The following is a 17,329-nucleotide window of genomic DNA, read 5'->3' on the forward strand; positions in this document are numbered from 1 at the left end:
CTGATTGTTGAAGCAGAACATCACCTTCCCCGGACAACTTCTGTCACAGACAGGCCGCCTTCAATCATGCCGATAGCAACCAGGCAATCTTCATTACTCAAGTGGGCCATGGTCGTGTATTTCGCTGTTCTTGAATTAATTAAAATCATGTCTTTTCAAATGGCTATTTATACAGATTCTTAATCAACTAATTTTGGCAATTTTAACTCAACTCAAATACCAAACACTGAGCACCTGTCGTTTTTATGAAATCACGTGACTTGAGCTCAGTATTTTGTTATCCCAAGGAACAATACTACTCAAACAATCAACAAACATATCTGCTCACTATTTAAAATGTAAATAACATTATGTATGTGCCCAACCATCTGAAATTTCTGTATCAGAAAGTTCTTTTTTTTATAAAATAAGGTATACAGTTATTGTTGTTTAATTACAGTATATAGAATGTGATGGATTGCCTTCTGGTCACAGGTTTTCAAACAAACACTTGACAACCAGGATGCGAGAAAACACTGTACCGTGTGTTTATAATTTAAAATAAAAATAAAATAAACAAAACTCACCAACAAAACTCTTACCATCACCCTCCTCGAACCACACATGCACACCTTTTAAACATAACTAATTACATTATTGAACAATTACAAACTATTAGCGTAAACTGGATTCCATCCTGACCCCAGTGACTTCTGCCCTCATGTATTGTCTCTCTACAAAACTTATTCATTTGTACTTTCCCATCCTCTGAAACGTGTGCCGTCAGCCGTCTGCTTCTTTTCACTCTGCAGGCCCGCCATGCAGCTACCTCAGAGCTACAGTGTCGGGAGGACCACGCAGCTCTGGGCAACTTACAAGCAGGCCAGTCTACAGGGGTCGCTGGTGCACGGTGAGCCGAGGACACCCTGGCCGATCTAAGCCCCCCCCCACACGGGCGGCACTCGGCTAATTGTGCGCCGCCCCCTGGAAACTCCCATCCATGGTCGGGAGTGGAATAGCCTGGACTCAATATCTATGTGTGAAAAAGTATGTGAACCTTTAGATTAAGTAACTGGTGGCACCCCCTTGAGCAGCAATGACTTCAGCTAAGCGTTTCCTGTAACTGTTGGTCAGTCTCTCACATCGGTTTTGAGGAATTTTGGCCCATTCCTCCTTACAGAACTGCTTCAACTCAGTGACATTTGAGGGCTTCCTTGCATTGACAGCTCGCTTCAGGTCCTGCCACAACATTGACTAGGCCATTCTAAAACACGGAATTTCTTCTTCTGCAGCCATTCTTTTGTAGATTTGCTTGTATATTTAGGATCATTGTCTTGCTGCATGACCCACTTTCGGTTCAGCTTCAGCTCACGGACGGATGGCCTGACATTCTCCTCTAGAATCTTCTGATACAATGCAGAATTCATGGTTGTGTCAGTGATGGCAAGCCGTCCAGGTCCTGAGGCAGCAAAGCAGCCCCAAACCATCACACTCCCACCAGCATGCTTGACGGTTGGGATGAGGTTCTTCTGTTCGAACGCAGTGTTTGGTTTTCGCCAAACATAACGTTTCTCATTGAGGCCAAAAAGTTCTACCTTTGACTCGTCTGTCCAGAGAACATTGTTCCAGAAGTCTTGTGGATCATCTATGTGCTCTTTGGCGAAAAGGCAGCAATGTTCTTTTTAGAGAGCAGTGGTTTCCTTCTGGCTATCCTTCCATGAACACCATTCTTGTTCAGTCTTTTTCTGATAGCTGAGTCATGAACACTCACATTAGCCAAGGCGAGAGTGGCCTGCAGATCCTTGGATGTTACTCTGGGGTTCTTTGTGACTTCCTTGATAATTTTCCGGTTTGTTCTTGGAGAGATTTTGGTAGGACGACCTCTCCTGGGTAGAGTGACTGTGGTCTGTCTGACAGTGGATTGGTGGAGCCCCAAATCCTTAGAAATGGTTTTGTAACCCTTTCTAGACTGATGAGCATCAATAACTGTTTTTCTGAGGCCCTCAGAGATTTCTTTTGATTGTGGCATGACATGTTTCCACACACCTGTATGGTGAAGACCAAACTCACGAAGTTTCTGATCTTTATATAGGGTGGGGCCTCCCAAACTCACCCCTGAAGATCTACCTAATTATTTAAACACCTGATTTTAATTATCCCCTTAATTGAGCTGATAAAACCAGGGGTTCACGTACTTTTTCACATACCCTGAATCTTAATTACTCATTGTTTGTCTAATTCATACATCATTTTGTTTCAAAAGACATGGAATTGGTTAATATAAACCATATTGGATATTTAAGAAGGCTATCATGGTTAAACTATAGAATTTCCATAATTATCATTGGGGTTCACAAACTTTTTCTCAGCACTGTACCTACGCAAAAAGGAGAGGATCTTAAACATTTAAAAAGTTGCATGCAGAATGTGGTTGGTTAACAACTGCTATAGAAACCACACATCACGAAGTTCAGTAATCATCAAATTTAAAATATTGCAGGCATGAACTGGAACAGGGAGCGAAATTTTCTTCACAATGTTCTTCTCTTTCCTTGTGGTTTCTCTCCAACAAAAGAAAACTCATTTTTATAGGGTCTGGGAGAATTGACTGATTGGCCAACCATTCATGAGAAAGCAATTTGCTGCATTCTCATGCTTGCCAATCGGTCAATTAAGCCTCCTGGGCAGGCACACCTGAAAGTCTTTGGTGTTTAAGACTTCAGTGGCAGGGAACTTCTACCTTGCCACAATAGGCCAAGTCCTATTTCTTCAGGATGTGCCAGTTGCCAGTATGCATGGTGCCAGGACACTGGAGCGCCGCACGAAGCAGTGTTCAAAATCACATGGCAACCGTGCTGCATTGTCAAGATGGCAGAAGGCATGCATTTGCAAACGGTGGGGTTAACAAGGAAGGTTTTTTTTGTTTTTTTTTCTAAACAGACCTCACAGCCAAAATACATTTTGAGAATCTACAAAAACTGTCAAGAAAACTGAAGGAAACTGTTGAATGAAAAACAGACTGGCAGCTAATAACAAGGGGCGTGCACAAATTGTTTTGATGCTTTTAGTTCATAGTATTTGTATTATCAAATGAAAATTACACAATTTACCGCTAGCCCCCTCCCCCCACAATAGAAACATCAAAATACAGAACCATTTACTTTACCTTTACAAGAAAGGAGAGCTGAATCTTTGCCATAACCAACTAATTTCTTTAATGACGTTTCAACCTGTGTCACCTGATCTGAGAACTATGAGGAAAAAATTACTGTGATGAGTGACCTGAATCTCCCTGCGAAATAAAACCCACGTTGATTTAAATGCACCGTGTGTGTAACACATATCAAATAGGCTAGGAAATAGTTTAAAAATCGAGGTCTATTGAACAATTACTTTGCCCGCTACGCTGGATTGGAGCCAAATATTCAACAATCTTCTTGTCTTAAACCGCAACGTCAATCGACAACTAAATTGGCACGCATGTTCATGACCAGGTCCTTTCTACCATTTGTAAAATCCACGCTTTTTCGTTACAAAACATGGCCACGACATGCAAATAACCGCTTCACAGCGGCTCTATTTTCATACATTTGTGCATAAATCCAAGGTGCAATACACTAGTCATGAAACTTTATATGACCATAGAGACTCACGTAAAGTACTGGTGATATGAAAATAACATTTTGGTCACATGGTTTGGCGGCCATATTGATAATTGTAAAAAAACTTTTGCAACCCATAACAAGAACACCATTCCAATTATGCTCTTCAATGTCAACACAATTGCACAGACCATTGGAAAGTAATAACTGCTGAAGTTTGAAACAGATTGCTCACACGGCGCGGCGGCCATATTGGAATTTACGTTGAAATTTTAACTCCTAGGGCGTGTCGATAGGGTCATAGTTATAATGGAACACGTATAGGAAGTCATATGTGCTCTATGAAAAAATGTCATTGCCTGTGACCTCTGACCTCTCTTAAAGGTCAAACGTGATGCATGACATCATCAACATACACAGCTGGCTATAAAACTGCCTATAACCTTTTATCGGCTGCACCAAAATGCACGAAATTTGACATGGATGTAGAGGACTATGGGATGTTGTGCCGTGGTCAATATGGCGGCCTTTGGTCACATGGTGTGGCAGCCATCTTGGATTAAATGAAAATTGAGCAATTTTCAAAAGTCTTCTTCTCATGAACGGTAAATACCACAGCTGTGAAAAATGTTGTACATAGTACGCTACCCAATGCGCTTAAATTTCACGATAACTGCTTGGAAGCCTTTGTAGTTGCTAGCAACTCTAGTTACTAATTGCAACGTTGTTACAGTATTTAAAAGTGTTGTTTCCTTCTCTTTCCTTTATATAAGTGTTTGCAGTGTTGCAAATATAATATACGCCAGGCATTTGATTTTTGTCTGACGTGTTTGTAAGTAGTATTAATAATAATAAAACGACAAATACAAATTGCAGTTTCGTGAGTAGTTTAATTTAATTTGTAAGCAATTTTTTAGTTAAACTTTGGAGGCATTCCCCTCGTACTCATTTTTTTTGTTTCTGGCCCCCAGAAAAATTGCTAAGAGACTTCTACCCCTGTGCGCTGTAGCCTCTCATGGAGTGTGTAGTAGCTTATATCGTACAGCCCTTTATACATTATTCTATCAGTGTAGGCTCAAATGTAGAATACAACATTGCAAACTAGGTTTCAGAAAAGCCTCAGCCTAGTATAAAGAATGGACAACTTTGTGTTTGAGGGCTCAAAAATGAATCTGTAACTGGCATGGGTATATTTTGAATAAAGACTGTATTTGATGTACAGTATATGCTACATCCTGTGACCTTCAAGCACTTACTGTAGGCAACAGATACATTTTCCATAATCAAACTTGACAGTGAATTATAGAACTGACTCTGAAAGCAGCAGTGTGGTAGTTATCATCTGGAAATGAAAAAGTTTCATAACAGCAAAAGTTCAAGGTCACTGCCACCCGAGGTATTCATTAAATGTAACAAATTAGGAAGTCTTAAATCTAAAATGGTTTCTGTTATGGCTAGAGGGTACAAGAAATGTGTCTGCAAATTGGTTTATTTTTTATTAGATAACGATCATTATGAAACTGGAAAATGAGAATCAAAGAATACAGCTTAGTACCGAATGAGAAGTCATTGGGGCAGTTTACAAGTAAAAACTGAAAAGCGTGACAACAGATCTCTCGCGCTTTTATGGTCATGACAGTTCTGCTTCCACGTTTACATGAGAGTTTATTTTAGAGAGAGAATTTAGTCGTCCAAATACAAACAACCTCATTAAAAATAAAATAATGGGAGGGTTTATTTAAATATCACCAAACGCGCTGAAAAGAGATGCTGCGCGATAAAGGATATCGTTCAAATAATGCACAGGGGTTTACATGAGGCTTTACGTGCTAGGCAGAGATGAAGAGAAGGTTACCCCCCATCTGTCTAGAATGCAAAAGGCTTGCAGTTAAAACGGTTCATGCTGCCAAGAAGAAGAAAATAATAATAGTTATTACTATTATTGTTGAGAATTAGATGTTCTAGAAATGGTAGAAGTAGCATGTATACAAAAACCGACAGCACTCACCAATTCCCATTACTGCTTTTCTTATGCTTCTTAGGCTACTGATGTCCTTTCACACACCCATGTATATTAGTCTTAGCCAACTGCGTAACTGCTAATGTGCTAAACAAAAGGATTATGCGTTCAATAATCACAAATATGCGTTAATGTGGAACAAATATATTAAAAACAACTAATGATGTGTTGGTTTCAAACACTGGTACTTTGTTGAAATATTAAAAATAATTATGCAGAAAATGTGGAAACTTACACAAGCTGTATATAATAATGAAAACATAATTTGTGTGTATTTGCTAATTAGTTATAAGGGTATATAAAATCAAAAATGGGTGGATGGAGAAGACGCAGACAAACACTAGCTAGATTAAGTCTTGTATGGGAACTCCTTCAGACCCATGCAATGGGTTTGCAGGAAAGGAATCGTGCATCAATTGCTTTCTTATCTAGAGCTTTCTTTCCAGCAGACACCCTCATCCACTTCGTCCCTATGTACAGACCTCTATTTGTGCATCGGCAGGAAAGATGAATGCGGGCGCATCATCGTCACTCTGTTTGGTGGGAGGAGGTTGCGCTTCACGAGTCTTTCTCTGACGAACAATGGATTGAAACATTTCGGGTCATCCGAGCTACGTTTGACCAACTGGTGGAACTTGTACGGGTGGACATGGAGCCGTCACCAATACATGTCCGTACACCTGTGTGCTGCAGAAGCCAGTGGGTATTACTCTGTACAAACTTCTCGGACCGCTGATTCGGCAGGACTGGGCACAGCAGAACGGGTGCCCACCTCAGCGGGAGCTGGGGTAGGCACCTGCAGTTCTCTTGTTATTGTGTGCAGAAATGTGGCGTACAACGCAACCACCTCTTGGTGCTGTTGATCAGCGTGGTCCAGCCTTTCCAAGTGGTGGCTGTATTGCCGATCCTGCCTGGCATCGGTGTGTGCAATCAGACGGTACATCCTTCTATACTCCAGGCGCATCAGACGATGCTCCTGGATCAGCAGCTACAGCGTTCAAACCAACTTAAATTTAAAGAAGAACAGTTGTGAATTGCTTCAAAGCTTTTGTTTTACATGTGAATCCTAAGAATAATATGTGAAAAACAATACATATCGCATATGCGCACACACTTAGTCTGACATTAAGTAACATTAAATTATTGATAATAACCTGATAATGAATATGGCAAGACCTCTTGCAATTCACACATTAGGAGTGACAATACAAAGGCACTGAAAAGGTTAAAAACCTTAGCATATCAGTTGAACAAACACTCTGGGGTAGATGTACTAAGATGGGCCAGACGCAGCGCAAACAAACTGCAATTTGCATTTCTGTTGCAACAATTTGCAAAGTATCCATTTTATCGTATGTATTAAGAGAAAATATGTTAATAAAGAGAGCCGAAATATACTAATTTAAATATTTGTTACGTCATCTTAGCGAGATCTCTAGCATTGCGAGAGTCATGTAACATTTTTTTTAATAAATAATTAAAGGCAGTTTAATTCCATCAGATTCTATAGTGGGGCCTCCACCTTCACCCCCAAATAAAAAATGTGTTTCTAGCAAAAAGCTTTTCAGAATCATACAGTAGCCCCTCGCTAAACCAGATATCTTTGTCCAACATAAGGAGGTGTCAGGTTTAAAAAAATACAATAAAATCGCACACACATACATTTATAGTGCTCAGTGTATTTTAAATATAAATCATTGAGGTGAAATACCAGTAATGTGTTTTGGGTAGGCTACACATTACATTATGAAATAAAATAGAATCTTTTCTATTTTACGGTAATCTGTACGGTATGTTTATATTGTATACAGTACAGTAATAAAATCAAATGAAAACCTAGTGCACTTTCCTTTTTACTTTAGCCTATAGGCTACCAGTAACACAAAATAAATCATGCTGCTGCATTGCAGACATTGGTATACAATGCAAATAAAAGATTATTTTAAATTGAAAGTAAATGATTTTATCTTTTTGTATTATTATTATGTGTACTGTGATTCTTGAAATGTATTTTTGTTTACGACTGTAAGTCTCCCTGGATAAGGGCATCTGCTAAGAAATAAATATTATTATTATTATTATTATTATTATTATTATTATTATTATTATTAACTTGGCCTACTTAGTATCCTAGACAATTAACACAAAATAGATCATGATGCCCCATTGACAAGTTATGATACTTACAGGAGGACAGTCAATTCCTGTTAATATGAATTTCAAGGGACCAGCTACAACTTTTGCATTACACCACTAATTCATATTATCACGAGTAGCCAATAAGCCAAATGTATACTGTCAATTTGTATTTAAGTTAGTCAGGGGTGCAGTGCTAAATTGTGCACAATTACAAACCACCTGCACATTAATAGAATAGGTGGGTTTCTATTCCTCAGAATGAGCTGGAGGGGTTATCAGCACAGGTGTGCAGTCTACTGGGGAACCAGAAATGTCAGAGAAATTTATTTTCAAGGCTTGCAATTACACCCTGCTGTTAGGGGAAAATAGGTATTTGGGTGTCCACCTCAAAAATATGGTTTAAAACATGCTTTCGAAAGTTCTTAACAAATTGATGCAATTGTCAGTGTCATAATTGCCGGTAGTTTTAGTACATCTCATTGTAATATTTGAGAACCCTCATTTGCACTACGCCACCCCCTTTTTGCAAATGTATGCAGGAACGCCCATAATTACATATTCATCTAAGGTTGCAAAAAAAAAAATGCTGCCGCAAAGTATTCCCTAAAAAGTTGCAAACAGCATTGCGCATGTTTAGTACATTTCATCCTAGACTTCCGACTCGTTTGCAACTGGTTTGCAATTATTTTAATAAAGCTGGTGTTATTTTCTGCAAATGTGTGACTCAACCAGGACGTGACTTAACACTAGAACAACCAAGGCGGTCATTTTGACCGTTTTTGGAATTTAAATTTAAATTGCTGTGTGTGTGTTTAAGATACAGAGCTGTGCTTTCTTGACTTTTCCTAAATATATGTACTAATTAAAAGAAAGAATCGCATAGCTGCAAAAATTAGGGAGATAAAATACTGTCCTTACCTATTTTGACCAGAAGCGGTCAATTGACCGATACATATAAAACATATTATAACAATTAAATGTTGCTGTCTGCCTGCACTCTGGTTACTATACAAGTCACTCATTTTTCTAAGAAATTCATTGTTACCTCAATACACATTGAAAATGGATCGCAGAAGACGCAGTACAGCAAAACAACAATTCTGATGCAGCTGAGACAGACAATGACGAATCTGGCTCTGAAGCAGACTGGGTTTGCAAAGATGAATCTTCCAGCAGCAGTGACAGTGAGGAGGATGCCAGCGAAGTGCCAGGATGGAGTGCGTGAAGAGGGCACAGGAGATCCCGTGGCAGACCTTGCAAGGATGCCAGCCACTTCACCTGCATCAGCCCCTGCACCCGATCCAGCCGCTACTTCACCTGAGGCAGCCGCTTCTCCAATGGTAGCGCCAGGACCACCGGGCACTCAAGAAACTGGTAATGATGGCACTGTTTGGAACACTATAAATCCTGCTGTTGAAGCTGCAGGTAGATGGAGTGAACACAATATTTTGAAGGAAGTTCCAGGGCCCACGGCATATGCAAAACGCAACATTGATGAGAGCGCATTGAGTGCTTTTCGTCTATTGATTGTCATGCATACGCTTCACCACATACAACGCTCCACTGAAGCAGAAGCCCACCAACAACTACAAGATGATCCCTGGTCAATGCCTTTGGAGGAATTAGAAGCTTTCATTGCACTAGTATATGCCCAGAAGCCTGGGTTACTGTTGATAGCTGTGCCAAATGCGCAAAGACAGTCTGCAGTAAGTGCACTGCATATTTTGAAAAGCACATGATCTGTGTGATTTGTGCCAGAACTTACACTTTGTAACCGATTGTAAATGAAGCCCATTCTGTTCAAATGTTTATTTATTCATGTCATTTTGATTATAGTAAGTATACACGTTTTGTTTTGTAGGTAATATTAACCGTTTGCGGTCCTATGTCGGTCCTGGTCCGACATTGCAATTTTCCCTTTCCGGTCCAATGTCGACATCATCAAAAAGACGTAAAAGACAGGTCTCTAGTCGTTTTTTCTCCGGAAAAAGCCGATAAAACCATTCAATGGCCGAGTGAGATGGATAGGAGCCGAGAGAAGCCAAAAAAAAAGGGGGGGGGGGGGTATCTCATGAATACAGATCACATAGATAACACGGACATAAACAAACAAGATAGCTGCTTCTGCATCCAGCGCTCAAAGAATATCAGACATTTGCAGAGCTTTTTTTAGATGTTATGGTAATAAAATAATGACTTGGATCGCATTATTGAGGAGTTTGGTGATAAAACGAGTGATCAGGAGATGATTTATCGGTATGCACTACTATATAGAGGTATGAGAAAAAAACAGCGAATGAGGGGTGGGGCGGGGCTGGAGATGCAGTCCTGAGTGTCCTGTTGATATGCAGTGCCTTTTAAACCTGTTTTACTGTGAAAAAAATACTTATAAACTGCGCGTGTGAAAATAAATTGGACCTGATGCGCCTGAGACGCACTGAATAAATGGACTGCAAAGGGTTAAACCATTTATTAAAAAAAAAGTATACTTTTATACATTGTTTCAGTTGTACAGTTTTGTATGTATATGATATACCTGTATATACACACATTTATTTTCAAATATTTGTTTATTTCATGTATTACTGTTTTTTGAGGTTGCGCTTTATGTAATATGTCTGTATATAAACAAATTTTTGTTCAAATGTCTATTTATTTACAATGTTTCGGTTGTGTATATGCTTTATATGACGTTCCTGAATAAAACTCTGACATATCCAATTGTTTGTCCTTTCATTATAATATTTATGTTGTTTTTAATATGCCGGTCAAATTGACCGGTCATGGTTGTTCTAGGTATTCTTATAAATACGGTCGTTCTAGTGTTAAATCATCGCTTTGTTTGGCAGCAAAACTGTTATGCCCTTGTACACTTGATACTCCCTGTGGTTATCACATAAATATTTATATAGCCTCATTTATTTTAATCAATTTTGAAATGCATTTAGCTTACTCAGTAATACATGTTTACCATGTACCTGTCATAACAGCAGAGGATCGTATTGTAAAAAGTCTGAAACCTGACACTGGATATCCTACAACACATGAAAATGACTAATGTTAAATTACAATGTCAGAGAACTATATGTTTATTTTGATTCAATGTTTTAGCACTGGGTGGAAACATCAACGTTCCTGGTCCATAGTCCAGATTATCTCCAGTTCTAAATCCACTCGAGCATTGCTGGGTCGTGACCATCTTCAGGAGGTGAAACTGTTGGCATGAGAGACCAAAGATACCTGCGATCCTGAATTCATGTATAAAACTGCACAATGCACAGTGCAAAATACATTGGATTTCCAAGCAAGTAACTTGAACTCCTATTTCCACATGTTCTAATGTACAGGCAGGCTAAGCACTACAGATACTGATCTGTGAACTGTATTATTTTTTTTTTATTTCTTAGCAGACGCCCTTATCCAGGGCGATTTACAATTGTTACAAGATATCACATTATTTTTACATACAATTACATTATTTTTTACACATTATTTTTACATACAATTACCCATTTATACAGTTGGGTTTTTATTGGAGCAATCTAGGTAAAGTACCTTGCTCAAGGGTACAGCAGCAATGTCCTCCACCTGGGATTGAACCCACGACCCTCCGGTCAAGAGTCCAGAGCCCTAACCACTACTCCACACTGCTGCCCTGTATGTACATTGCCATAAATATCCAGACTGACAAGAAAACAGACAAATTACTTGGGTGGACAGCATTGTTTCCTATACTCTTTCAAATACCAACGCAATTACAACATTGTGTCAAGTTCAATACAAATGCCAAAGGAATCAAAAGGGCCTTGTCAAGTTTCCAGAGAGATTTGCCAACCCCTTGTGTGAAATGGTGATGAACCAAGAATAGGCTGAGAGGATACATGTCAATTTACTCTAAAGACCTACTGCAGTTGCAACCAGACCACATGAGCCATGGTACAGAAAGTGACTTATAGCTTTAAAAAATAACTGCAATAACTCAGGTACAAGTAAGCAGCAAATACAATTTTCAAAATCTATAGTGTGAAGAGCCAAAAGAAGTTAAGCACAACAATAAGGGAACCATTTAATGATAATAAGAGGTATTTTGTATCATCCCTTGTTGTATTGTGTCCATATATCAAAATAAATCTCCAGTAAATCATACTGTACTCGGATGATTCAGTAATCAGTACTGTACAGTAGCCACATGGCATGGAGCTGTTTCACAAACCCTACCACACTATACTAACAGTGTGTATGCAAAGTGTACCTATAGAGTTAATTAAATGTTCTGCTATTGTACACTGATGTCTCTTACTTAGAGTAGTTCAGTACATTTAGCACAGAAAGCTCCAGTAAGAGACATCACTACAATAAAATAAATCATGAAAAGCAATGCCCGTTGTGTAAACACTGATGATGGGAGTTCATTAGAAATGTTACTACAGTAGAAAAGACATAGTTAAGCTGGGAAGAAGCACTGGTTCAATATAATGATTTGTCATTTGATCAAGGGGCAATTGTGTTCAAGTTACAGCCAGTTCATCAAGCTAACAGAATTAGCATGATGATAAAATCAATTTCAGGAAAGTCCAGTACTGACTGGGACATTAGCTTCCTTCTTTAGAAAGTGCAAATAGATGGGTAAATATGCCAACCGATGCTGGGATATTTTGAAAATGGATCAGACAAATTATTAACAAGCTTGTTATTGGTGAATTTATTTCAATTAGAGGAGGGTGACTACAAACGCTCTCTATAAACTCCATTTCCACTTCCAGCTTTCATTTGCTGAAATCGACAGTACAAAGACCTGCTTAATTTGCCAGAGGCACTCCTTATGTCTCAGAATGGGTATTAGATTAAAGGAAGCAAGGAAGCTAGATGAACTGATCATTAACAATTCCTGCAAGCATTACTAATATGATTAGGCTAATAAATGCATGCCTGAAGCTAGATGTTACTGTTTTTATTAGACGTTTTTGAACTGTGTTTTCCGTAAAAAAAAAAAAAAAAAAAAAGGTATCATTTTATTGCCATATTTGCTTTTTTTATGCATATCATTATTTTACATGATTTCCTGTTTGAATACATTTCCCCTGGTTGGCATTTTTCTAGGTTTATCTTTTTCACTTGGAATTGGTTTCCTTCAAACAGAAATTATTGTGTGTTAAAAAAAAACTTCAACAGAGACATTCTTAAACACAACCTGAAGTCTGGAACAGAAATATAATTTTGTGTTTCTTCAGTACCTGTGTCACTGTACTCTAAAGCCCCTTTCACACTGGCACTCCTACCCAGGTCCGGACCCGGGTCCTGGCTAACCAGGTCACAAGCCCGCGTAGGGTGAAACCACATACCTGGGTAAACCTGGGTCCCAGTGACCCACCTCAGGATGTGGGTTGACACGCTTTGACCCGGGTTGAGCGGACGTTCGTGCGCCGACGCAATAACAAACAGCCACGCCTGCGTGATGGTTTCACTTCCGCAAGGAACGTTTCTGTTTATTCTGTTTAGCCATGTTTTTGTTGCTTGAGACAAACCAGATTGCAGCAGGGATGAAGAAACATTTGCTCTAATCAACATTTAGGCAGACAGTTCGATCCAGAGAAGCTTCCGGGGCATTGATATGCGCATTGTTTACTTGCATCTGTCACCCAGGTCAACCCTGCTTCTTTAAAAAGCAGTGCGAAATCGCCTACCCGACCCGCATGACACCAGTTCCTGCCCGGGTAGATTCTGACCAGGGTAGATCATGCCAGTGTGAAAGGGGTTTAAGTTACAAGACGCTTAACAAGTGGAACACAGCTTTATTCTTCAAATATACCTCTGGTACACTGGAAACTTCTAATCTAATGAGTGCACCTTGTTAATTTACAGTATGTTTATGAAATGGTCTGGTCTCTCCTGGGACTGTGCTGTCGTGTTAGACATACAGTGGTACAGCATAGAACAGATTTGAGTAAGCAACCAGCAAATTACATTCTATTGGCTATGCATGCTGTATTCATCTTGTGAGTGTGTGTGTGTGTGTGTGTGTGTGTGTGTGTGTGTGTGTGTGTGTGTGTGTGATTTTGAAAACAACGGCAGTGTTAGTGTACTAGTAAAGCTAATTGAGAAACATCAGCTGAACACGATTAGTATTAGTAGTCGTAGTAAATCTATGTGATTAATTCCAGGGTAGTCTGTTCTGTGCAAAGTATCATTCTCATTAAACACACGCATGGTACTCTCATTTCGTATCCCAACTTTACCTCTGTATACAGGCGAGCTCGGGCTGCTTCGCTCAGGTGAGCTCCTGCTGTCTGGAGATCGTCTCTGCCTCCCAATCCGTCTTCCTTCCACGGAGCTGCTGCCCCCCGGGTTCGTAATCAGCTGCGTCGGGCTGGGTGGGCTAGAGCACCGGGAGGATGTCAGTCCTGTGTTACTCCCCACTGAAAACGAAGAAGGAGAACGGGTAGGGCTCTGTTGGTTGCCACGAAGAAGCTGGTAGGGCACGGTGGCGCGGATGGGCTGCAGCAGGCGGTTGCTGCTGCTGCCGTTGTTGCTGTTGCTGGTTGAGGTGGGAGAACCTGCATTGCCGCGTCTCATTCTTTGCTGCTGGTGGTGAGATGTGTTTGAAGTTGATGCGGACATGATCGTTACAGTACACTGCACTTCAGTCCAAATGAAAACGAAATATCCGTCTCACGATCAGTAAAAGTCAAATAATGGTTTGAAATTAGCATTTAACTTCCTTTGGGTTATAGGTGTAGTAGTAGCTAGTTATAAATTATCAGTAATACAGCCAGCTTTTTTTTTTTTTTTTTTTTTTTACATTCATAAATGTTGTGATCACTTCACCATGTCCGATATACTTTTAATATACGAATCATTTATTTAATAATAATAATAATAATAATAATAATAATAATAATAATAATAACCTGAAGTTGAACGATAGTGCAATTACCCAAGCCTCTGTTACTCAGCCCTACACAACACTGTCATCTTCCCTGTCTTTACTTGAAATGACAGCTGCAACGACAGATCCAGTTGCTGACACACAGGGGTGGGTCACATTTATTGACTGTACTCATCTGGTTGGTGGTTGTAAAATTGAGTGCTTTCAGCTATAGGCCTTTATCATAATACTGACGTTTTATTTAACCAATACATTCACAGGAGTTTCTCAAAACTGGGATCAACACATGGTTTTAGCACTCTATTGGTTATTGAAAGCATCTGACATTCCACTTAAAGCATAGTGCAGGAGGGCTGCTCGCGCAAGAAAATGTTATGCTCTTCGTAGAGACTGTTGATTGGTGGGGTGACATATGACTGGTAATTTACTACTGTATGTGAGTATTTAGAAATAATCATGTAAAGACAATCATATTAAAATACAGTACCCCCGTAGCAGGTTGAAGTGGAGAGTTTTATCTTTAAAAAAAAAAAAAAAAACATATTACAACCACAATATAGTTTAATGGACCACCACTATACCTTGTATGGTGTCTGTTTGACAGCTTGACTGTTACAAATGAATTATTCGCAAAATAATATTTAATTATATTTAGTTTCATTTGTATACATATTTCTACAGTAGGTACACACTATTTGCGAGATACTTGATAGTAAATAAACATGAAAAATGTTTTATGTAAATGATGGGTTTAAATCACCACCAAATAAAAAGGTTTAAATGATTTTACAATCATTTATATCATATCAAAATCATGATCATTGCAAAATGCCAGGAAAGAAATCTGGAAAGTCCCTCCAAATAATAGGGTGGAAATCACAAAGCTTTACAAAAAAGGGGATACTATAATATGGCAAATTGCACAGAAGAAAAGCAAATTATAATAATTCTCCAAATACTTTTTAAAGCCACTGCAAAGTGTTTAATGATGTGCTTCTTTTTAACAGAAATGGTTAAATCCTCATACTAAGGTGGTTCCTACCAGCTTGTTCTTAGCACGTGATGGGCCTACTTTGTAAAGTATTGAAAATTACCATCTGAATTGGTATGATTTCATTCTCCTGAAATACAAGCCAGTAAAAACAAGACACATCTATTTGTTTAACACAGATATCAGTGATCATTAATTAAACAGTGTGATTTTCTACTATAACCTCAGGTTCTGGTATTTGAGTAAAGCCACAAGAATAACCAAATTACATTGTGTGTAATTTGTCCCTCCCAGCCATTGCAGCCATGGTGTGCAGCTACCTGGCTGCAGATATGGGAATGGCCACACAGGAGAAGACTCGGTGCTCCCGCCTCCGCCGCCATGGAAAGCCGCATCAGTCCCCAGCGTCTGAAGGAGAGCCTCATCAGTCCCCCCCAGCGACTGAAGGAGAGCCTCATCAGTCCCCAGCGACTGAAGGAGAGCCGCATCAGTCCCCAGCGACTGAAGGAGAGCCGCATCAGTCCCCAGCGGCTGAAGGAGAGCCGCATCAGTCCCCAGCGACTGAAGGAGAGCCTCATCAGTCCCCAGCGACTGAAGGAGAGCCGCATCAGTCCCCAGCGGCTGAAGGAGAGCCGCATCAGTCCCCAGCGACTGAAGGAGAGCCTCATCAGTCCCCAGCGGCTGAAGGAGAGCCGCATCAGTCCCCAGCGGCTGAAGGAGAGCCGCATCAGTCCCCAGCGACTGAAGGAGAGCCTCATCAGTCCCCAGCGACTGAAGGAGAGCCGCATCAGTCCCCAGCGACTGAAGGAGAGCCGCATCAGTCCCCAGCGACTGAAGGAGAGCCTCATCAGTGCCCAGCGACTGAAGGAGAGCCGCATCAGTCCCCAGCGACTGAAGGAGAGCCTCATCAGTCCCCCCCAGCGACTGAAGGAGAGCCTCATCAGTCCCCCCCAGCGACTGAAGGAGAGCCGCATCAGTCCCCAGCGACTGAAGGAGAGCCTCATCAGTCCCCAGCGACTGAAGGAGAGCCTCATCAGTCTCCAGCGACTGAAGGAGAGCCTCATCAGTCCCCAGCGACTGAAGGAGAGCCTCATCAGTCCCCAGCGACTGAAGGAGAGCCTCATCAGTCCCCAGCGACTGAAGGAGAGCCTCATCAGTCCCCAGCGACTGAAAGAGAGCCTCATCAGTCCCCAGCGACTGAAGGAGAGCCTCATCAGTCCCCCCAGCGACTGAAGGAGAGCCTCATCAGTCCCCAGCGACTGAAGGAGAGCCTAATCAGTCCCCAGCGACTGAAGGAGAGCCGCATCAGTCCCCAGCGACTGAAGGAGAGCCTCATCAGTCCCCAGCGACTGAAGGAGAGCCGCATCAGTCCCCAGCGACTGAAGGAGAGCCTCATCAGTCCCCAGCGACTGAAGGAGAGCCGCATCAGTCCCCAGCGACTGAAGGAGAGCCTCATCAGTCCCCCCCAGCGACTGAAGGAGAGCCTCATCAGTCCCCCCCAGCGACTGAAGGAGAGCCGCATCAGTCCCCAGCGACTGAAGGAGAGCCTCATCAGTCCCCAGCGACTGAAGGAGAGCCGCATCAGTCTCCAGCGACTGAAGGAGAGCCTCATCAGTCCCCAGCGACTGAAGGAGAGCCGCATCAGTCCCCAACGACTGAAGGAGAGCTGCATCAGTCTCCAGCGACTGAAGGAGAGCCTCATCAGTCCCCAG

The 17,329-nt window shown here is 40.9% G+C and overlaps 1 protein-coding gene across 3 annotated transcripts in view; it reads right to left on the reverse strand.

Moving 5' to 3' along the window:
• The window catches only part of glcci1a (glucocorticoid induced 1a), a 75,255-nt gene extending 60,517 nt beyond the window's left edge, over positions 1-14,738 (reverse strand). For 2 of the 3 annotated variants that reach the window (XM_033993490.3, XM_033993488.3), the window contains exon 1: positions 13,977-14,735. In XM_033993490.3, coding sequence (XP_033849381.3) covers positions 13,977-14,358 — 382 coding nt within the window. In that variant the 5' untranslated portion in view covers positions 14,359-14,735. Of the gene's footprint in view, positions 1-13,976 lie in introns of all 3 variants that reach the window. The other variant, XM_033993487.3, reaches the window with a different exon arrangement.
• Between the last annotated feature and the right edge of the window lie 2,591 nt (positions 14,739-17,329).

Source organism: Acipenser ruthenus, chromosome 3, assembly GCF_902713425.1.
Source record: "Acipenser ruthenus chromosome 3, fAciRut3.2 maternal haplotype, whole genome shotgun sequence".
NCBI lineage: Eukaryota > Metazoa > Chordata > Actinopteri > Acipenseriformes > Acipenseridae > Acipenser > Acipenser ruthenus.